Below are 23,586 nucleotides of genomic sequence, written 5' to 3'. Positions count from 1 at the left end.
TTTTCCCTCTATGACCAGTCAAAAGGTCTGCCGTGAAAAAAAGTCTACTGCTGTAAAAGCTTTTGGACTGAGTTAATCTTAAGCATCGTGTTATGTGTAAGGCTATGGTCTTGAATGAAGTCTAGTCAGTTTTATTTATGTAGCCCAAAATCACAATTTGTAACAAGGGGCTTTAAAATGTGTTCAGCATACGACACGCTCTGTCCTCAGACCCTCAGTCCAGTACGGATCCAGCAATATGCCAAGCAAAACTTCCTCTCTTCCACACTCTGTTTTCATCTGCTCACTGTGCAACTAGTATGCCATGGTGCTGTTAATACAATCCAAGTGCATGTATAGACTTACGTTCCTTTTCTTATTGATAATAGGGCATTACCACACTTCTAAATAATGAAGAGGACAGGGATGTTTACACTTTAATGATCTCTCTTCTAATTTCCTCTGCAAAGCTAACATGAAGTGGCCAAACAGCTGTGTGGCAGTCTGATGTGTCCTCCATTAGACCCTCTCTGTTGAGCAGTATTTACAGTTTGAGACACTAGGGCAGCTCTTAGTTAACTTGAATCTCATTTGATATTGAGTCTCTTTAGTGTCTCTTTTTTATGTTTGTTTGTTTTATGTTTTTGTTGGGTTTTTTTCTTTGACAGAAGAGGTGAACTTACTGGTGTTCTTATAGTTTTACTATTCGATTGTTTTGAGTGTTGTTAGGTTGTATAAAGTACTTTATCTGAATTGTATTTCATTATTTTGCTTTAAAATTGCATTTAAAATACTTCTTCAACCTGTAACTCTCTTTTTCTGCTTTATTTGAACTTGTTGCACCTTTTCCATTCCCACTTTTCTATGGACTCTGATGACCTCAACTTTCACCTGAGCAAAGGTCTTATAAGCCACAATAACTGAAAACAGCTCAGAGTAGGCAGGACAAGGCCTTTAATAAGAATGATAAAGTCAAGTAGCAGTCAGGGAGATGTCAGTCAAGCAGAGTCTCTACCTGCTTGCACAGTCCCGAGGTCTAATCAGGCAACATGAGTGAAAACACCTGTGGGGGTGTGTCGCCCCTTTCATATAAATACAGGTATAGTGTTATCAAAGTGATGCAACTGTTTTTTTGTTCTTTTTTTACTCTACATTGAATATTATCATGTTATTACATCTACATTTAAATGCATGAGAGTTGTTTTGCAATCATGTTTCTACTAAACCATTTTAAGAAAGTTTTTCATCCTACGACTATTATTGAGGAGTTCATTAGGAAATTAAAAAACACAAATGACCTGGAGGCTGTATGAAACAAAGTCTAATAAGACACTGCTACTCAAATCTGCACATTACAGGAAAGCCTCAAAGAATCTATTTTTCATCTTTTTGCAGAGACCAGTGAATCAGCTCAGATTTCCTAAAGGCTGAATGTCTTAGTTCATGTTAGTGGATTACCATTACCTCCTCTGTGGTGCTTTAAGACACCAGCTGTGAGGATCTGTGCTTCACCGGTTACAAATCAACCTTAAGCTGGTAGATGCATCGTAACTCTTCAGGCTATTGGTCAGTCCAGCTGGACCTCACTGGGACCTGAAGGTGCCTTTAAAGGATAAGCCTTGTGATTTACTATATTTTTCTTATTGTCAACAAATCTCATGTGCAGAGCCAAACCAACAATGAACTGATCCTACTTACAAGTATTATGTGTGTATCCAAAGCCTGATATATCATATTACTCTGCACCATAGACCTCCATTGTTGTCCAAAACCTATTAAAAACGCATCAGTGAACCACACCGCTGCATTGGGTGACATGTTCCTTGTCCCTGAAGAATGTGGTTACTTTGGTTTATTTAGTAAAGGCTCCAAAGACTAATAACAGCATCAAGTTTTCACTCTCTGGAAAGTATTTCCACGTCAGGAAACAGAGGCCACAGCGCATGTGCAAGGACACAGCTCTCTTTACAGTAAACTATCGCCATTTTTCATGCACATTGTATTGATCAGACTCTGATCCAGACATTTTAAATTTCTCAAAGAAGTTTAAAACAAAGTGAAGACTTTGTGATATATAGCACAACAAGCTAGCAGTCAGAGCGGTGTGAACAGACCCGCATCCTCATGCATGCGCAGTGGCCTCTTCCTGCCATGGAAATACTTTCTGGAGAGTTAAAATGTGATTGCTGTTATTAGTCTTTGGAGCCGTTTCTAAACAAATCAACGAAACCACTCTCTTCAGGGACAAGGAACATGTCACCCAGTGTAACGATGTGGCTCACTGAGGTGTTTTTAATACTTTTGGACAACAACGGAGGTCTACGGCACAGAGGAATACGATGTATCAGGCTTTGGATACACACAATACTTGTAAGTAGGATTGATTCATTGTTGGTTTGACTCTGCACATGAGATTTGTTAACAATAAGAAAAATATGGAAAATTGCCAGCCTTACCCTTTAAAACAGACTCCATCATCCTTGTTCTGAATAAATAATTCAGTGTACATCAATCATTTTTACTGCAAAACACACAATAACTGTTTGGGGTTTTTTGCAGTAATTGATCATTATTATTATTATTATTATTAATAGTAGTAGTGGTAGTAACTTTCTTGTACTCTTAGCCATGTCTGTGTATTTCCCTACTGAGTATATGCACCAGTACACAAGTCTTCAAGTCTAGCCTTTGCAGATGTATTTCAGTCCTTCTTTGGGGGAAAGATTTTGGCGTCTCTTCTGCCTCCCCTGTCTGCAGCCCCAGTTGGCTCGTGAACAACATGGCAGGATTAACCTGTATGGGGGCCACAGGGCATAACTCTGCCTCCAAGTCAACAGCATGATTATATTTGTACTGATATGCTGATATATCCAGTGCTCCTGTGCTGGGTAATACTACCCTGTCAAAACCAGATTTTGACGGGGCCCCTCTACAAGACAGGGCCACAAAAGTATAGTGTAGGATCTAGATATTGTACTTTACTGGTGCTGCTTCTCAAACTAATTTTCAAGTGACCAAAAAGCATCTGGACTTTGAGCAGACCTGGTGCTTTCGGGGCCCCTGGTGGTCTGCAGCCCTGTGGCAGTTGCTCACTATCCCTACATGCTCAGTTGGTAATCCATCCTTATTGCTGATTACTTTTCACACAGACATACTGGTATAGACGTACATTGCCTTTAAAGCAAACAATTTTTTCCCCAAAAGAAATTATTTTACTTCATTTCAAATAGGGTGTGGAACTCTGTCAGGTGTCTGGTGAGGGCGATACTGCACATGCACAAGAGAGTGTGTGTGTGTGCTTGTTTACAATGATTTATAGTTGCTAAAATCATTTATTTATACTTCTTATAGAAGAACCTGAAGACAATCTTTGTACCCTGATGGTGTACCAATTTTGTAAAAATATAATTCAGGAAAAGTGATCAACTTTTAGGCTGGTTGCATGTGTTTAATCACATGAATGGGTCATTTGTTACCCATAGGATAAACAGGAGGGTTGAAAATAACTTCTTATTCATTGATTAGAATCTAAAACAGCAATGATTTAATAATTATTTTATTTTACTTCATTTAGACCAGAAGGATTAATCAACACTAGGTTACATTTCTATTTATAAGGCTTCTTCACTGTACAGGATAAACTCACACTAGATCACAGTTTGCATGAATATGTTAAATACCTTTCACACACCCACTTATGATGTCAGTAACATGAATTCTAATGAATAACTGGTAAATTCAGGGTGATGTAGTACTTAAATCTAACAGCAGGTGTCATATGAGAGCAGGTAAAGTTGAGGCATCATTTCATCCAGCAAGTAAACAAAGACATTGTGTATTTACAGGTAAACAAAAATAACAGCAAATACAGTTGTTTACACTTCTCAGTTTCCATATTTAATACTCTTTCTGGGTGTTTGCCCTCATGCTTCACTGGAGATGGGTACTGTCAGCCTCTGAAATCCGCAGCACAGGGGAGCTGAAGGTGGATGAGCAGGGAGCTAAGTTGTGGGTGCTCAGGTAGCTGATCTTCCTGCCGCTTTCCACCAGACTGGCCTCCAGTGATTCTGGCCCCTCTGCCTGGCTGCTGGGCTGCGGGGGCGGCACCAGGCCATGCAGGAGGCTGTTCCCCAGGTGGGAGTTGCACCGAGCCAAGTTGTCAGTCAGGTGCTGCAGGTACACCTCCTCCAGCTGTTTGTCCAGCAGCCCGTTCAGCACCGAATTAGACATAGGCTCCAACCCTGAGCCGGGCAGATCCAGGCTGATGTTCACACTGGCCCCCATAACCAGATAACCCTGGTCTGGTATCGATGAGAGAGGCTCATTTTGCAGATCCTGCTGGGCTGTGCAAACCTCAGAGGCTGATGGAGATTGAGTGTACAACTCGCGCTGAGTGATGGTGGCTCTCAGTGGGTTGTGTGGGATGAGGCCTGAGTCAGCCACCTGTAGGTCTGGATACTGCTCCAAGAGGCTACAACTGTCTAAGCAGACTGTTAGGTCATGGTCCAGGGCGAGGATGGGTGAACAGCCAGGGATTAAGAGACCCATAGGACCTTGAGGCAGCACTCTCAGCCCACTGGCATGGTTGGAGTCTAGTTGTTCCTGGTTTGGACCTGAGTACAGATCATAAACTGGTTATTGAGATGTTTTTAGTTCAGTTTGACATTCGTGCTATATGGCTGCTCAGTGTAAGATTATATGACAGAGAAGAAAATCATTTTAGTTAGAGGAACTAGCCATGTTGAGTTTAAGTAAGTCCTAAAAGACTTCACACCTCAGTTAATAGGTGTACTACATCAGTACAAAGCAGTTATAATGAGACCGTTTACCTGCTTCTGCTGAATCTGTCTGTCGGTCTGTAGAGTTTGAGAGATCACAGTTCAACGGATCCGTACGGTTAGCGTGTGCCTGTGTTTTGTGCTGCTTAGACGCAAATTTTCTTTCCTCCCTGTAACGCAGCACTCTGAGAAAACCTTCAGCCAACATGGCACAGGATGACTCTTGTCTTCTTTTCTGTGTACTTTTAGCCCACTTTGCTTCTTATTGTTAGTCTTCTTGAGCACTAGTAGAACACAGTGTGACTGCGTGTGCAACTGTGGAGATCTGCTGGCTTGTTTCACTTCTGCAACTGACAACTGGCCCCTCCACCCTCACCACGCACTTCCTTTATTAATCTATAACTGAAAATCACAGTTGAGGGAGAAAAGAGAAGCTGAGAGAGGCTGAGAGGCAGAAGTACTCAAATACTTTACTTAAGTGCCAAAGCAACAATCTAAAAATACTCAACTACACGTAAAAGTCCTGCATTTAAAATCCTTCTTAAGTCAAAGTACAGAAGTATTGTTAGAAAAATGTAGGACTTAAGTATCAACTCATGTGTATGTAGCATTTTACTGTTTTAGGTTGTGGAGCTGTAGCTGTTTTTATATACTGTTATATGTGTTTATACATAAGTATGTATATGTTTCCCAACTTAGGGGTCGGGCTCCCTCCAAAGGGTTACAAGAGTACAAGATCATTTTGGGTCTCAAGCTGTTCTTCAAATGGAGTCACCTGAAAAGTTTAGAGGGAAAATGTCTGGTGGAACTGCTGATGACTGCTGACAACAACTTGAGAAAAATCACAAACCAGAAGCTGCTTTTTATAAAAGGTCACAAGCCAAAAATAATATTAAATATATTAAAAAATACATTAATATTAAAAAATGCATTGAATTTCATGAGCTTATCTTAGTAAAAAGTGCAATATTTCCCTCCATGTAATGGAACAGTAACATAAAATGGAAATACTCAAGAAAGGTTTATCAAAATTGTATTTAAAGTACTGTACTTGAATACCTTAAGTAGCTGAAGAACATTCTGGAGAATATGTGTGAAAAGTACTTTTCACAGGCACTCCTACTTCCTCTTTAAAATGTTTATATTTCAGTGGTAATTGAATCACACATGCAATAATACGTCAGTTACTATTAGCTATGTTCAATGAAACGACAGTTATATTCTGCAAATTGAATCTTTTATTGTTCGTTATAAGGAAGCAGAGTGGATTTCTGATTTATTTTACCATATCCTTCTTCAGACTTTTCACATCAACCACCAATTTAAGGAGCACTGAGTCAGGTTTGCAGTTTTATTTGCAGTCTTACTTTTATTTTATTTTAGGGAAGATATCAACTTATATAAGACAGGGATTACCGACACAGTGTGAAACAGGATGCTTATAGCAAAACGGAAAAGCTCTCCAACTCCCCTAAACAAACTAAACAAAAAAAACAGCAAATAGAAAAAAAAACTCTTTCACATCACTCTATGTTTGCAGACTTGTAAATTTTGTCATTTTTAAACATATATCATCTCGTAGAAAAAAGTTTGCTATTAAAACAGCATTAAGACAATATAAAGTAAATAAAAACATAAAGAATTGGATTGTAATATGTAACTCCTACAGAAAGTGCTGCAGTTTGGGCGATGACATGACTGACAGGAGCACAATATTTGCCTCAATGTTTCCAGGATTACACAAGACTTATCTTACAATGTATTGGTTAAACCCGATGAGTTAAATAAATGGCAGCAACTTCTTAATGATGTCATGTTTACATAGATGGAGCAATGTGGGCCAAATGATGAGTCTGTGTTACAATTTTCAAAGTGCGCACATTTTGTTGAGTCTGATGATGTGTCGAAGCTACACAGAACGTCTTGTCATTCTGTTCATGTTCATGCTAATGGTTGATTGACATGTCATTAGGCCAATAGGCTTAGCAGGCTGAGGTTAATGAGAGGAAGCAGAGCTGTTTTTAAGATACCCATAATGCTCTGCTTTTGTACCTCCTTTCACTACAGCTGACAAGGCACAACTGAACATAGATTAATAATAAAAAAAAAAAAAACATACTAAATTTTAAAAAAGAAAAAAAAAAATCCCACAGATTTACAAGCTGAGTGAAATGTTGCTTCAGGTCAGTCTGGGTCCAGGTCCAGGTCTGGGTCTAAGCCTGAGGTCTCAGGTAGAAACCGGGTGTAAAGCTACTGCTGTGCTTTCTTTGCTAGAGCCTCGGCCTCCTGGGGAGAAACACAGGCAAAGGGGGGGGGGGAAGGAGGGAGAGAGTGTGTTATATTAAAATGGAGGATATTGGTTTATATATCCCCTGCCACAGCAGAGAGGAAACCCCCTCTGTTTCTATGGTAACCGGCACACCTCCCTGCACTTCCTGTTGCAGCAGAGAGGAGGCGCCAGTGTGAAGGAGTGAGAGGAAGAGGAGAAGAGGCCTGCTTGGGTGAAAGGATATCATGAACAGATGTATTATGTAATATGTCTGTTTTCTGAGGATAAATATATATTAAAAGCACATAAGCTGGTGTTACAAGAAATATGGTTACGCTGCAGGAAAGTTGGAGAGAGGACAGCTATGTGTTTGTGTTGGGTTCATAAGCTTTTACCTTGGAGCCTGGGGGAGCAGTCAGACCTAGAAATGCATACACAGCGTTGTCCTCTCTGGCATCGAAGAAGGCCTCATAGTTCTGAGAAAGACAGAGTAAGAGGTGTCAGATCGATCGGAGGATCAGTTCACCTAAGTCTGAACTCCAACCTGAGGAATGATAATAGGAAAAAGACTTTGGATCAGTGCCTGAGGGCGACAATCTGAGCAGCAAATGCCACAAGGAGAAGTCTTTGTGAAAAAAAGTCATTGTGGAGGTTGTGTTATTTGTCCAGGGAGAGGCCTCAGTAGTCAATCTGATAGGAGGGTATTGTCTGTGAGAATGCAACTCAGAGTAAACAAGCTTACACATTCACCCATTTACTGTGTAATGGGTCTGCAGTGTCCCTCACTCTTGATCCCTCACTCCCTCTCATTCCTGCATGTATTTTCCTTCGTCTCTCCCACACACACATACCGGTACACACAAACACACAAACATATTCTTCAAAAGAGCCTTACAGCTGCAAGTATCCTGGGAAATGCTGTTCTCTTTGTCTGTGACATTCAATACAGCCCATCCTGCATGTGCAACTTTACTTCCAGCCATCCATTAGCTCCACAGCATGGTGCCTCGGTGCACTTGGGCTTAAAGGGATAGCTGGGGTTTTTGAAGTGGGGTTGTATGAGGTAGTTATCCATAGTCAGTAGTGATGTAATGAAACCTAGTTGATCTGTGATCCATACGGATTGCCCCCCCACGGTTTGGCACACATGTGAACCGCGGATTAATTGCAAAATTTAATGTCTCATTGTAGACAAAGTAAACAATCTGCTGTAAGTACAAGTCATGGACAGACAGCGTGTCGCTAACAGGGATTTTGAAGAGCAGCGTCCAAACCAGTACCTAGTAGTGAGATATTCAGGTATGTTTACACACTGTTTAATGTGCTGCAGCTGAGCAGCTGATCGGCTATCTAACCGATGTTAGCGGTGCACTTTTCCACGGTGAATGTTTGTTTGGTGGCTCGTTCAATAAGCTAAACTGCAGGACAAGACGTGTGTTCATGTTTGTAAGTTATTAGGTTTTGATGATGTGGACACAGGCTGTTGTTTCATTCACTATGTTTAAAGGAGGCAGGTATGATCCGAAACATGAGTTTTGTGATCCGTTGCACCCATAATAGTTAGTGTATTATCTGCAGTAGATTTGGGTCGGCACGCTCCCAGTTTGGAGAAGCAGGCAGGCATTTTGGCACAGAAGCTAAGCAATGTACTAATGTGGACGGGGCCAGCAGCAAAATATATTTTAGCCACCTAAAAAAAGGTCCACCTAAAAAAATCAATATCAATTTAAGTGTACGTTATATTTAGAATATTTTCACCACTTTATCTCGCTGTCAGACAGCCCTTCCCTTTGGCACTACATTTTCTCAACTGTTGAACTTCCATATTCCTACACATGCCGCGTACTGTATTGCACCGCAAATCAGCTGTTTGGGTCAAACAGTGCTGTTGTGGTGTAACACAGTGAGCAGCATGTGTAGGTTAGTGCCAAAGGAAAGGGCTTTCTGATGGCAAGGTAAAGAGGTGAAAATATTCTATATATAGCATACACTTAAACTGATATTGATTTTTTTTTAAGGTGGGCCTTTAATTAAGTGGCTAATACAAGTAATACAAGTATAAGTAATACACTGACTATAGATAACTACCTCATACAACCCCACTTCAAAAAATTCAAACGATCCCTTTAAGGCCCTGTGTCTTTGTCAAGGCAGTTACCTAGCATCTGCTAAAACTGGACAGAGAGTCAGGGCACAGTAGAGTATCTGAGCAGGACCTTAGTCAGGGTATTAGAAATACTGAGGTCATTTGTTTAAATTCCCCCATCCCAACCCAATCCCCCAAAGTGTTTTTCAGTAGCAACCAAAAATGAAGGCTATGAATTTCTGATGATTTTATTTTTTTCTCATTTTATGAACTCAATCTGATTTCCACACATGATTGTTTTAAGGAATAATATAATATTTTCGGAAATGCTTTTATTTGCTTTCTGCCGAGAGTTAAATGCATAGGTTAAATGACAAGATCAATACCGTTCTCACTGCTGTCCATCAATCATCAAGCTGCAGCTAGGAGACAGTTAGCTTAGTTTAGCATAAAGACTGGAAACAGGGTAACAGGTAGCCTGGCTCTGTCCAAAGCTTAAATAGTGTATAAAAATACACCTACCAGCACCTCTAAAACTTACTAATTAACCCTTATTTTCTTTTAATTCAACTCTCAGCAAGAAAGCGAAACATATTTCCCAAAATGTCAAACTATTCCTTTAAATTTTGAAACCTTCTCAACACAGCCAAGATAGTTATGGTTAAAATTTAGATACATTTTATTATGTTTTATTTTAATGTGATATTTTTGCTGCAAGAGTCAAAGTCAAAGCAACCATAACTGACTTCTTTGCGACTTGGGGGCAAACAGAACAAGCTAACATTGACATATCCTAACATGTTAGCAGCTAATGATTTACACATCCACCACAACATTAACATTAACATTAACTTTCCTTTGGAGTTGTGTTTCTGGCCACTGGATGAATATAAGTCCAATATTTGCTCTCCTAAAAGCTCTGTTTGAGTCTCCAACTCCTTGGGTAAAAATATCTGGCTCTTTAACTGTGAAATGCTCTGCTGTGCTTATAAGCTAGCTTCTAACTTTGTCTGTGTGCTGTTTGGTGCTGGACAGGTACCGTACAGCAGGATTTTTTGAATTTTTTCATTTAAAAACAGCTGCCTGCTACAGGTGGAAACAAGGTTGCTGAACACGGCGAGACCAAAACAAAAACAGTAAAGTTGTTGGCCGTAAAACCAAAACAATGAACTGAAAAGTGCTGATGGGGAGTTGCAAAGTCAGGTGATAATCATCGGTGGATTTGTCACCATTAACTGCACTTTTTACATTACAATATAAAAAAAATGTATTAGTGCAGCTTATATATGTAGCCTAAAAACATCAGAATCAGCATTGTACCTTCTTTGTACTGCTACAGCCCAGTGGCTGAGCTATCAGAGCAGTAATTACATGACAGTCACATTCTATTAATGCAGACCATCTGTGTGTATGTGTGTGTGTTTGTGTCTCACCCCACAATATTTGCTTTCGTTGAATATCTGTGGGGGGAGAGGGTTTCCCGTGGCCGGCCTGGACTCCTCCGGAACGTTCTCTCTCATCCACTTCCGGTTGGCCTCATTGGCCGCAATGTCACACTCCTCAAACTCGATCTTATTGGCTGCTAGGAAGCCCATGACATCCTGCTGCTGCTTTTTAATCTGCGTGTGGGGGAGATGAGACAGGGAGACAGGGCGGAAGTTGTCAGTTAGACATGTGTTAACTTCAACCGTATGAGGAAACAGAAGGGCTGAGGTTCACCATGCTGTCATCAGTCTGCGGCAAAAATAAGAACATTTCCTCTCTGCTGTGAGAAATTACATGACAGAAATGGTTGGCTGCTCTGTTACTAAGTTACCACTCATTTGCTGGCAATTGAATGAAGTGAATGAGGTGACAGAAGAGTATTGAAGAGCGTGAACTCAGGTCAGGGACAGATAATGTTTTATCTGTATGGAAAATGCCAAGATTGGAAAATTGTCCATCGCACACTTTCATTCAAACAGGAAATTTCACTTAGTGTATTCAAAAGCATGCAATGGTCTATGTCTTTTTTTTTTCTTACAATAGAGTGAGCGTTTTTCTCACAAGGAAAGACTGTGTTGGCAGTCCACACACGAGAGTTGCTGTCTTTCTCACTATCTAGGATTTTCATCCAGATGTGATTATTTTTGCTTCTCTTCTCTCACTTGTCTAATTTGTGCCACCTTTAAAATATTACATCCTCAACAACGCAAAACAATAAGTTTCTGATAACACAAATAAGCAGCTCTACAACTCAAAAGGAAATAAAAATCTATTTTGGATGACACACATTAAGGGATCCCACCCATTTCAAAGTGCAATTCAGGTGTGGCCCTAAGTTGTTATGTCACCAAGTATTTCCCAAATACAGTCACATACAGCAAGATTAAAGAAGCTACACAAGGGATAAAAAGTATGTGTTTGACTCTCTGTGTTGTTCCTGCTTGTGCCTCTTTCTATATGGATGTGTGTGTGGGATTTAGTGTATGAAATTGTGGTCCAATGGAGACTCGGTGGGTGTGTGTAAGAGGGAGGATGGCCCTACAAGGCCAGACGGAAACAAGAGCTCCTCTGGGACTCGAGAGGAGGTAACTGGTCAAACACGAGCCAAATAAGGCCTGCTGCAAGGAGACACACACATCCAGCCTCAGCTGCACACACATACACACACCTAAAGCCAAACTAAGCCAACTTCATGACAAAAAAAAAACACAACAAGGTTCCACGGATGCTAATCAATATACTGTCTTCCTATCAGTGCAGAGACCTCCACGTGAGGGCTCCTCCCAGCTTTATGGCATGCAGATGAGACAGGTGGATTATTTAACAGCCATCTGCTGGAACAACACTGAGGCATGCAAATGAGAGAGCTGACAATGCTGACAGATTAGCCGTTTGAATCATTTAATGGCAGTTGCACTCTGGAGGACAAAGTCCTAGAACCAGCTCTCTCCACCTGCTCTGGAAACCAGCGCGGGACAGAGCAACCGAGCGGAACGCAATGAGCTCAAACTCACTTTAACTCGCTCTGTCTCTCTAAACACAGACAATCCTCTCTGAGGGAAGAATCTGCACAGCCTCCTCTTCACTCTCACTCATCCCCCCACTCCAAGGCTGTTCTCTTATTTGACTTATATTTGATTTGTAGATAGGACTTTTCTTTATCAAAAACGACAAGGATTAACTTTAGCTTAAATTGTTAGAATGACAAGTTAAACATACTTTTCTCCTTTCTTTGGTTGCACTCTGGCTATTCCCTCAACAAGCCTGCATTGTACTGTTGCCAAGCAAAATTAATTTGTAGGGGAAACTGGCCACATGCCATCTGTGGTCCTAACTCTAATTGCACAGTGAGAGCTCCCAGCTCTGCCCATTTAGCTCTTTTCATTGCTCATGGTGTCTTGAGTGGAGCTCCTGGTGATTTTAATATGGAAGGAAACAGACTGTCCCTAGCTTTGGGTGTGGTAATAAACAACTATTCTTCTCCTGTTGCCTCGTATTTTTCACTCCTTATCTATCTCCCTGGAATGCTAGAAAATGCCTCCTCAGACCTTGCTAGAGAGGCAAGAGAGAGCTGAACCAGACCTGGGTCTGCAATCAGTCTACAGGCAGGACCTGTAGGCCTTCAGTTTTGTTTTCAATAGTCCATGCTTTCTCTCACAATACCGAAGTAGTTTGTCTAGGTAATGTAAGTGTTTTAGCCATGCTAGCAGCATGGCTCTATGGATGGCAGTGTTGGTCTGCCACTTGGTGATTTATGTCAAGGACTACTGGATGGACTGCCATGAAATTTTGTACAGACATTCATAGAGGATGAAGCCTGCTGATTTATGTGATACTGATATACGTTTCCTCTAGTCTGCCAGCAGGTCAAAGTTTTCACTCATGCTGTGAAATATCGCAGCATTTATTAGATGGATTGGCACCATTTTTGTGCAGATATTTATGTTTCCCTGATGATGAATGCTCACAACTTTGGTGATCCCCTGACATTTCTTCAAGTGCCATCATCAGGTCGATTTGGTTTATGACCAAACACCTCTAAAACTAATGGCATTCCTATCAGCCACAGCAATACTTTGTGTTTAGTGCTTGCTAATTAGCTATGGTTAGCATGCTAACACGATTAAGTAAGATGTACACATTATATCTAATAAACATCAGCATGTTAACATTGTCACTGTGAGCATGAAAGCATGCTGACATTAGCACTTAGCTCAGGGCACCGCTGTGCTAAATACTGCTAGTGTGGCTTTTGATTCTTGTGTAATGAATTAGGACCATGAAAATGTTTCCAGGTAAATTGTCCCTTATATAGAAGTTTATTGAACTAATTTCAAATGTTTGGTCCTAATTTTGGTGCTTTAACAAACTGACTGAAACAGACATTGATAATCAATTACAAACACTATTTTGAACAGATCTGGTATTTACTACAAACTGATACCATGATTATTTGATTACTGGTACTGACCTCGCGCTCTATTTATATGTTATCACGTTCCCAAACAGTCCATATATACATCCATGGAAGAACTGCAGCAATCACTGGATGATTCATAAAAGTTAGTAAGTCTGGAATGATCACAGCTGCATTTAGTTACTGATGCAACAATATGAGCACTTATCTGCACACTACAAAGTTTCTAATTCATACAGTAACTGACATTTTAAAATCACATTTTGACCAACAGTTCACGGTGCTAACATATTTGTTCATAAGAAGTAATGATGAAATAGATCCTATGCCTCTCAGGTTGAAGAGGAACATATCTATTGTTGCACTGATCATTGTTGGACCTGTGGAGAAGGAATCTGCACCAAATGCTCTTTGGCTTCCACATCATCATCATCATCCTCATCATTTGAGTGTTGTAGTGGCACTGCAGTGAGATCAGATCCAGACCTGATCAATCCCTTAAAAAGGTCAGGCATTAGCAGCCGCCAGACAATGCCAGGCATTGATTGGATGGACTGTATCCACAACACAAGCTTGGATCAATATGCTGCACAGTTGATTCAATCGGTGATGTCGACTGAGGCTGGGGGTCAGTTCACATTCAATTCACACATGGATAAAAATGAAAACATCTTAACTGAAAGTGTTTCACTATTTTTTTTATACACAAAACGGAATGCCCTTCTTTCTACTTTTTTGAAAACAGGAAAATCCCCTCTGTAGACTAGAGGAAACATTAATCAGACTCCAGCCATGTATGCTTGCAAGGGATAAAGGTTTTGTCTTGATTAGATGAAGTCTGATTTGTCCTGCAAACAGACTTACTGGAATTTTAGCAGCAACAGTAGCCTCCGCCCAATCCTGAGCTCAGTCAGCATTACAACATCGTTACAAAAGAGCCTTACACTGCTGCTCTGGCTGGGCTCCCTCCCTGCTGCCAAAAAGGTGAAACAACAGCAAAAGGCCAAACCTGACCTATTATACAAACTCAAGCCTGACCTATAGAACCTGATGCTAAACTCAGAGTGGGAAAAGAGCTGTATATCTGACACATAGAAATCATAAGACTTGGACATACACACATAAATCTGCACACAATCACACCAAAAGAAGTTATACCTTACTCTTAGTGCGTTTATTGTGTCAATAAGGAACTTGCACAATAGTGTTACTACAGGGCGTAAAGGGAAATGAGGCAGTAAATGTGTGCTGTGGTTCTGGCCATTGTTTTTGGCTATTTCCACTGACGTCCACAGTCTGTATACACTGCCACAGGTGTGTATGTACTGTATTTACATGAGCGTATGTACTGTATTTACATGTGTGTACTTAAAAGAAAATCCCTGTTTGCTATTCAAATGATTCTCTGGCCTGAATGTAACCTAAAAACCAGGTGAAACAAGAATATGTGGCACTATTCTGCATACCTGTATACCTTCTGAATGTATCTATACTATATGTACAAATATCATACAAGTGTGTTTTTCTTTTAAAGTTTCTGAATGGCTTTCTTTAGGCTACAGCTAAAGTTTATATAAGGACATGCATACGCATAGCAGTACGACTTAATCTTAACAAAGGCAACGCCAGTGACTCTAGAAGTCTCTCCACAGACTTCGCAGTGAGTCACAACACCACTTCTTCACTCTGCTTCTCATTACAGAGGTGGAAATATGATGACGTCAGTTTGCAGGGATACCAACCTCCACAAGGGACTAGCACAGGTCAGGGGTCAGGGGAGAGCTAAGCTGGCAATCAATGCTTTGCTCAGGGACACTTCAAAAGGAGCCATAGCTGATGGTTGAGATAATTCATTTTGTGAAGTTTATGATGTTCTTTGTAGTATCAAAATAGTGATGATTCACTTCCATAATGATTTATGACACTGCACTTTGTGTTGCTGTGCTAAGCAGCATTATATCATGAGACTATAGTTAGTATTTATAGCAGCACTTTACTTCTGGATTGCAACAACTGTTCCAGTATTGTAGGGCTTCACCTAACGATTATTTTTTCAGTTTTCAGAAAATAGTGAAAATGTGCATTATAATTTCCCTCAGCTCATGGAAATGTATTAAAATGTCCTGTTTTGTCCGACCAACAGTCCAAAACTCCAAAGATATTCAGTTTACTGTCATATATGACACATAAAAGCAGCAAATCTTCAAATTAGAGAAGCTGGAAACAGAAATTTTTTGAAAAATGACTAAAATGATTAATTGATTATCAAAATAGTTGCATAATAAACTGATAAATTAATCAAATAATCCTTGCAGCTTTATTTATGCTATCATGTTCAACACTTGAAGGCATGGAGAAAAAGACAACTCAGTTGCTCACTATGTTTCATTACTAAACAGTGCATCTCTCTAACTGACCTTTATGCATTAGTATACATCTTTATTGAATCAGCTGTGGCTGCCTTTTATCAGATTAAACATTAATAAACTTTGTTCTCAAGATGTCACCGTCCTTGGTGCTACATAAAACCATTTCTGATTCTGCATAAAATCACTAAAGGCTATAAATGTGCTCTGACACATTATACATAAGAGACACATATAGAAGAACTTTATATCTTTAGAAAGTACAGCTGTCTGAATAATGCTGACTGAAGTGCTGAATCTGATACATCCCTCCGGCTGACTTTACACCAACTCTCCCACTGACCTGCAATCATTTTCTCAGTGGAGCAAAAGCTTAAAATGTTGCTTTTGAAATACTGACTGTTACTCTGTTCACATAGTCAACTAGACCGGAGTGATTAATGTAGCAGCAGATGCTGCTGGATAGTGGAATGAAATCATATTGTTTTGTAGCCACTGATGCAATCGAACTGCAAGCCTGGTGAGAGCAGAGCGTTTCAACCACAATTAATCATAAAGCAGCTTCTCACTCGTCTGACTACAGATGCACTCCATTAAAGAAAGCATTGAGAGACCTTTCACAAAACAAATGTATAAATAAATATAATTCATGGAGTAAGTCCTATGTACTTTGTAATGTAGTATCTAAATGAATCCAAAGACTTTACCACACTAGAGCAGATCAAGATATTGACATTGCTGCTGATCTGCCATCTCTAAAAACGGATGCAGGATGGAGACGATAATGTGAGTATAAGTGTGTCCGTGCAACATATAAAAGCACATAAGCTCATCCATTTGGTCTGTGTAGATCTAACAGACTACACTAGAGACAAATCAATGAGAGGTAATGCATTTTCCCAGACAGGCTCCAGCACGGTGATGGCATCATTGGCTCTAAAGTCCGATCACTCTGACATTACAGGGAAGGTCTCGTCCTGTAAGGCTGCTGCTGCTGCTGAGCCGTTGCAAATGCCATTTACTGTAAGGGCAATAAAGTTACCCAGAGCTGTCCGACTGAAAAGAGCCTCTGTGCTCGATCACTTCCTCTGTGTGTGAGTTGTGAAAACAAGCTGCCAGATGAGGTTAAATCATCCTTAAGGTGATCTAAACCTCACATGACATGAAATGACAAGTGAATTTTAATCTAAGGCACCTTTGTGCAGCGATAACAAGTAAATATGGATGTTTCAGTGCAGTGGTGGCCTCTATTTCTGTTGCATTTCCATCAGAAATCTTTCAAATTTGACACTGTGTAGATGCTAGTGCTACTTTACATCACAGTTTGTGTTAGGAATTTTGCAGCAGCTGTAATTTGAATATATTTGATTACAAGAATAACAAGTTGTAGCCAGAATTCAATGTTTAGTGCACTTCTACAGTATAAACAGCACAAGTTCTTACTGATCCAGACCTCCAGCAAATTTTTAACTGAGCATAGCCTAAGTGATCCTGGGCTGCAGCTGCATGTCTAAAAAGGGGGCCCCGGAGAATTGCATCACCATCATTCCTCTCCACTCTGGAAGAAACTGGCGAGCCTGAAGCTGAAGGAGGCTGCAGGACAGTGGGGGAAACACCAAAAACTACTTTGCAGAGCAGCTGCTCCCCTTATCAAACATACAAACTCCCTGCCCTGGCATCAGGTGACAAAGCAGGGAATTTGAAGTATTTATTGATTATTCTATTGCATGCCTGTCTTGTTTTTCAGCCTGGTTTAAAAAAAAACGTCACTTCAAGAAACAATGTGACAAACCACAGCTGAGAGAGAAGTGTGGCTGCTCATTAACCAGCCTCTCATTTCCTCCCTGTCTCTTCTTCTGTGACAAAGTTAAAGGCAAAGAGGCAGAGAGGGTGGGAGAGACATTGAGAGACTCCATCTGTCTCCAAAGTCTCGAGGAGGGCAGAGCAGCATGTTTAGTGATGAGTCAGACCACTCCAGACTGAGAGGATGACAACCCCATGGACATCAGTTAGTGAGTTCAATAAAAGTTCAGTCGCCTTTCTGTTGCCAAACAAGCACTGGATGCTGCAGATGTGCTATGGTAACACAGTTATAAAACCTCATACATAAAAGCCATGCCATTCTTTAATCCCTTACCGAAGTGGATCCGGAGGACGATGCTATGTACACTTTGATCACCATGTTAAATCCCTGACGATGGAGTCCGGTATGCAGCGGTTGATTTGCTCTGCTCCTTGCGGACACTTTGCAGGCGGATTGCTCGGCAGTGGCACAGAAACAAACAACAACAAAGTTCCCAGGCTGAAACGCTGTGTGTCTGGTTGTAGGCAGCGCAGACAATCTGCGCAAATGCTCCTGTTCTCAGCACTGGATGGAGCTTTGCATTCCTCCTCCGCCTCTACTCTGCCTCCCCGCCCCTTAGAGCCTCTCTCTCTCTCTCTCTCTCTCTCTCTCTCTCTCTCTCCGTGTGTGTGTGTGTGTGAGTGGTGCACACACTCGGAGACACGTACACGCACACAAGCAATAGACCTATCATAATGGCAAGACAACAGGGTTATATTGTCTGAGTATTTCAGCATCGACCCTATTGTCTGCGGGCACAGACCTATTGTTCTGTTTACTTTGCAAACATGCACCGCTGCAGGTGATCAAGTAAAAACGTAGGTATGCTTGTGTTGTGGCGGCGAATAAAATACAAATTCTGCTGTGATTTTTTTTTTTTTTTTTGAACACTTCGTGTGCGCTTTTGTGTAACAGCACAGCCACTGGAAGCGCCGTCTTGAGCAGCCACATTCATTATTAGACGGGCTTTGTGGGCCCCCTGCAGGCGTCTGGGGCAGACGACGCAAACGGCTTTTTTACTGAAACGAATTTAGGAAAGCCGACTGACAAACAAAAAAAATGTGTCGGGAGAGGAGTGGGCGCCATATTGGACTCAAGCACGAAGTGAATTTATGGTGAAAATGTCTCCCTGCCGGGCGCTGCAGATGTGAGCGCTTGCTCTTTTAGACAAGGATGCATGGCTTTACACAGTGGCATGTTGCCTGCCGCCGGGGCCTGTATAACGGGGCTTACAGGTTAGCCGCGCGGCCTCTCACTCTCTCTCTCACACACACACACACATACATACACACACACACAGTCTCTGAACACACTCGTGTGCAGGCAATATGTCCTCGAATGCAATCCTTTCCTTCTTGCAGGCTTCCTCCCATCTCTCCCTGCAAGAAGCCATTCGCGCAGACCCCAGAACATCACCGGCTCCTAAATTCCAAGTGTTCTGCAGCCCCGAATGGCGTCACCTGATTGGCCGAGAGCCTATCAATCATGCGTTTAGCCGCACCCCTCCCCCCATTCAACCACTCGCCTCTCTGTTCAGTGTGTTTACTACACTGCCGAGCATAAGGGAGACACTCGTCTTCACATGCACTGAACCCACTGAGAAAAACAGTTTTTAGTTGTATTTGTAAGAAAACCTCCAAGAGATCAACATGCCCAAGAGAAAGGTACGTATTCTCAAAATAATAAAAATAGTTTGAGGGGGAAATCAGCTATTAATGCAATGCAAACGATTGAGAAGACATCCCTCTGAGACATTACTCAATTATAACGCAGCGTATAGCTGTTATATATCGCTGGTAATTTTTGCCTATTTTCTAGATATAATGTACATTTTTTGTGTGTTAGAATGAATATTTTCCTGCTCGGACTCGGCCTTTAAAACGCGTTTTCATGTCAGAGCCGCTGTCCTTTGGAGAGTCAGAAGTCTCTTTCGGTCTCCATGCAGTTAAAGCACAAGCAGCAGCCATGCTTTGCAGCTCTTGTCCACCTTCGTCGCCGACCTACCGAGAACAAACGCTTCACTTATCGCCATTCGGCCACCAAACCGCCTCAAAGTGCCACCAGAAAATACATCAGTGCCTTTCCTTTGCCTTTTGACCGCAAAAACAAACATTTGCCGTCGCGTTTCGGTAAAATAATATATTTTCTCTCTTTGTTCATAGTCCCAAATGGCTGCGATGGCGTGGCTCTGCCGCCCGGTGGCGCCCGCGAGCCCACGCAGGTCCCTCCCCCTTCTCAAAGACTCCCGCGCCAGCTTTCAAATCTGAGCTTCATGCATTGAATGAGAGAAAGAGATGGGGGAGTGAAAGGGAAAAGCAGGGCCTGGGCTCTCAAAATATGTCCCCAGAGGCCCACATGGCTGAGCTCTCGCAGCCCATTTCTGAAATCACGCATTAGCCCTTTATTTCTGGGCTGCAATCCATTAAAACCATCTGTATTTGAAATAAAATAGTGTTTTCACATGAAACCAAAAAGTTTTTTCAACAGGTTTGTGATTAAGCGTAATAAGTGCCTGAAGCATTTACCAACTGTTTCTTGTTCATATAAACACTGGTTAAACTCTTAATAATGCTATTTTTTTCTTTTTTCCATCTTAACCTGTTATATTTGTGTTTTTCAGTCACAGGGAACAGAAGGAGGAGAAAAGGAGGAGGTAAGAGTTGGGCACGTTAAGTAACAACATAAACATGTGATTAGAATTAAAATTGAATCACTGTCTGGGGTTATGTGAGGGCTTCATCATGAAGAAAGTACTTTTTATATTCAATTCAAATGTGTGTTTCCTGAATACAGTCCCAATCAGTATAAATCCCCTGTGATAACAGTCTTTGTTCTGTTTCAGCCCCAGAGGAGATCAGCTCGGTTATCAGCGGTAAGAAGACACACATACAAACTCATTTACATTATCAGATGCAGTTAATGAACATGTAAAAAGTAGTAAAATGCTTATAAGTAGTCACACACACATAACTAACTATATAAAGCCATACAGAGAATCAAAAGCACATATAAAAACTTTATCTTCTTATTATTAAATACTCAAAGCAGATTTCTAGCAACACCAAACTGCAAAACATGTTATTTTTACATTATTAAGCTTGAAAATAGGTCAAAAACATTTATGTAGTGCACTAGGTTGCAGTAAAGTTGACACAAATACATGAGAGTTGTTATAATTGCTTATTACACAAGTAAAACTTGATTTAGAAACGTTTTGGTAAGCAAAAACTACAGGGCTGGACGTTAAAAACATTGCACATGTAACTACTTGCAGTACTGACTAACTACCTTTAATGGCATGAAGGGGGTTCTCAGATTGATTACTTTTAATATTTAAATATGGTCTAAAATCTTCAATAAACCTTTAAGGAGAGCCATAATAATGATATAAAGCATCTTTCTTAGAGGTTTCCTTCAAGAAAGCACAGATTAGGGTTTTATTCTTTGTCACTCACTTAAAGAAGTGTGTTACTTCAGCCAGAGCCCTCCCATTGTCCTCAGAAAACAAGAATATTTTGTACATTAGCAAAGAAAGTATTGTTGTCTTTAAGTAGAGCTGTTTCTTAATCTCTTTCCCTCTCTGTTCTCAGAAACCGGCCCCACCCAAGCCGGAACCAAAGGTCAAGAAGGCAGCAAAGGTAGGAAACGCTCGCATTGCAAAGCAGGAGAAGACACAGGTAGCGTTTGAATATTCATACCTCTAACAGCTCGTCCTGTTGCTTCTTTTACAGAAAGAAAAGGCTGTGAACGATAAGAAGGAGGACAAGAAGACCAAGAAGGCAAAGGAGAACGCCGAGGCAGAGGCGAACGAGGAAAACCACTCTGAGAACGGAGAGGCCAAGACCAACGAGGTGAGCAGACTTCTGGGGGGAAAAAGTTCTCAATCACAGAAAAAGTTGGTTATTGTAGTCTTTAAACATACAGCATCATCTTAAAGATAGTTCAAAGTTTTGACTTTGGCTTGTGTGCTTTGTCCTACAGGTGGAGGCAGCCCCCGAGGAGGCCAAGGAGGAGGCCAAGTCCGAGTAGCACCACTGCCCAAGCTTCCTCCTCCTCTACAATCCCTCCCCCCCAAACCCCCCAGCCAGCCAGCCAGCCCCCCCAAGTCTCTCACATGGTTTCCCTCCAAGGCGTATTGTTAACAGAGGAATATTTTTATCAATGATTTTATAAGTATCCGTACAGATTTTTAGCACAAAAAGCAAAGCTGATTATGGAGCGCCTTGCAGATTTGCAGTGGTCATATCAAGTGTCTGCAAGCAAGATGAACACACTAAAATCTTTTTTAAATGGCATTTCATGATTGTTAAAGGCTTGTTTGGTGTAGAAAGTGTGTCCCTGCCGGATTGGCTATGTTGTGAGTTGTGTATTCCTGTGTTTTTTCTCCTCCCCGATCTTCCCCCTCCTCCCCTCTTCTTCCTCCTCCACAGATTAGACCTTCCTCTCCTACAGTTCAGCCTTTTATCCATGTTTTATTAACGGTTCAGCCATGTTAATGTGGGTGATTCTTTTAGACCTCTAAATGTGCAGTGAGTTCCCTTTGCTTCTGTCTCACGGTCTTTTTTTTTTTTTTTTTTTTCATTGAAATCGTGTTTTAAAAAATATGCGTGTGAAGCGTGTTGTCCATAAGAAAGAGGAAGACGAACATGTGAAACATTCCGGGAACAGCGATGCCTCCGACCCGTCTCCTAGACGACCCTGCGTGTAAAGAAAAAAAAAGAAAAAAAAAACAGCTCCTGCTCCATCCACGCTGTCATGTCAGCTTTTCTAAACACTCTGATTTTTTTAAAACGATTGAATTTGGAAACCTTCTCTGACAAATGCAGGTGTCTGGTCCCTCTCTTATGTTCTGAAATTCTCTTAATAAAAAGAAGTCCTGGGAATTTTCCTCGAATCTGTGTCTCGAGTTTGTTTCTTTAAGAGATAGAGTGATAGAAGTTGAATCTGCCAAATTGACACAGTAATTGTGAATTTTATGAACTTTATAAGCATGCATCTACTTCCAAAGTCAACTTCAGTGTTAGCTAAAACTTCTTAGCTATAAATTCCAACAGTCACTTTGTAAGCAAAGGCATCAACGTATCATAAAATGAAAATTTAAAGCTACACTGTAGCCTATAAACCTGTGCTTAACCTAGTTCCTATGTGGTTTCCATTATTAACCACATGTAAGAGCATTTCAGTGTTTATCTGTACAAGGAGATGTATGATCAGACCTTTAAGGTACATGGCTGCATTCATTTTAATAGACGTGGGACATTAAACAGGATTCAGACTGTTGCTGTGACCTCTTGACTAAATGCCTGTAATGTATTTTCATAGAGACATTTGAGACTGCTGATAGAGGATGCAGATTCTGACTCGACTGAGACAATACATCCGACTTGTTTCCCTTGTCAAGCTACAGAGTGGAAGTTCAGCAATCCTCTGAATTTAATTGGTATTTGTTGGCTTAGACTAGATTTAGATTAGATTCAAGATCTGGACAGTTATGTCCGCTGTGTTTCAAAGCAACATGAGCTATTCCACAGATCTGTCGGGAAGTCAGATCAGCTCAGAGTCAGCCACAGCTGGGACACTATTCCAGAAAGATAAGGACATTATACTCGACAACTCCATAAAGGCCTCTAGTAAAGCCTTTTTTAAGATACCTTTTATGCTTGTAGCCTTCACAAGAAAGAGGGAGGTTACAATTTCTTACAGAGGCCTACATGTATACCCACTGATGGAGCAGACAGTGCTCCCCTTTAGGCTTCATACACTCAGATTTAACTCTACATGAACTCAAGAGTATAACCCACATTCACCTCCACCCTCAAACAGCATATCACCAGTTTATTTAGTAACATCATAGTGTTCATAG

At 41.0% G+C, this 23,586-nt stretch overlaps 3 protein-coding genes across 3 annotated transcripts; 1 reads left to right on the top strand and 2 right to left on the bottom strand.

Annotated features, from left to right (window-relative positions):
- Positions 1 to 3,519: 3,519 nt before the first annotated feature.
- si:dkey-237j10.2 (uncharacterized protein LOC568721 homolog) lies at positions 3,520 to 5,440 on the bottom strand. Its single transcript, XM_044363828.1, has 2 exons — positions 4,809 to 5,440; positions 3,520 to 4,592 (listed from the first exon to the last, which is right to left on the bottom strand). Exons 1-2 carry the CDS (start codon positions 4,963 to 4,965, stop codon positions 3,910 to 3,912), a joined length of 840 nt encoding a protein of 279 aa, XP_044219763.1. The 5' UTR covers positions 4,966 to 5,440; the 3' UTR covers positions 3,520 to 3,909.
- Positions 5,441 to 6,099: 659 nt separating this feature from the next.
- On the bottom strand, positions 6,100 to 19,146 carry sh3bgrl (SH3 domain binding glutamate-rich protein like). The gene is made up of 4 exons (XM_044363614.1): positions 18,018 to 19,146; positions 10,546 to 10,731; positions 7,422 to 7,502; positions 6,100 to 7,043 (listed from the first exon to the last, which is right to left on the bottom strand). The coding sequence occupies exons 1-4, from the start codon at positions 18,060 to 18,062 to the stop codon at positions 7,008 to 7,010; spliced, it is 348 nt and encodes a 115-aa protein (XP_044219549.1). The 5' UTR covers positions 18,063 to 19,146; the 3' UTR covers positions 6,100 to 7,007.
- A 110-nt stretch (positions 19,147 to 19,256) lies between these two features.
- LOC122990301 (non-histone chromosomal protein HMG-14A-like) lies at positions 19,257 to 22,617 on the top strand. Its single transcript, XM_044363615.1, has 6 exons — positions 19,257 to 19,387; positions 20,344 to 20,376; positions 20,566 to 20,595; positions 21,314 to 21,361; positions 21,455 to 21,574; positions 21,705 to 22,617. Exons 1-6 carry the CDS (start codon positions 19,373 to 19,375, stop codon positions 21,750 to 21,752), a joined length of 294 nt encoding a protein of 97 aa, XP_044219550.1. The 5' UTR covers positions 19,257 to 19,372; the 3' UTR covers positions 21,753 to 22,617.
- Positions 22,618 to 23,586: the final 969 nt, after the last annotated feature.

The sequence above is a fragment of the Thunnus albacares genome, chromosome 10, assembly GCF_914725855.1.
Source record: "Thunnus albacares chromosome 10, fThuAlb1.1, whole genome shotgun sequence".
Classification (NCBI taxonomy): Eukaryota; Metazoa; Chordata; class Actinopteri; order Scombriformes; family Scombridae; genus Thunnus; species Thunnus albacares.
This window is presented reverse-complemented; position numbering and strand designations above follow the sequence as displayed.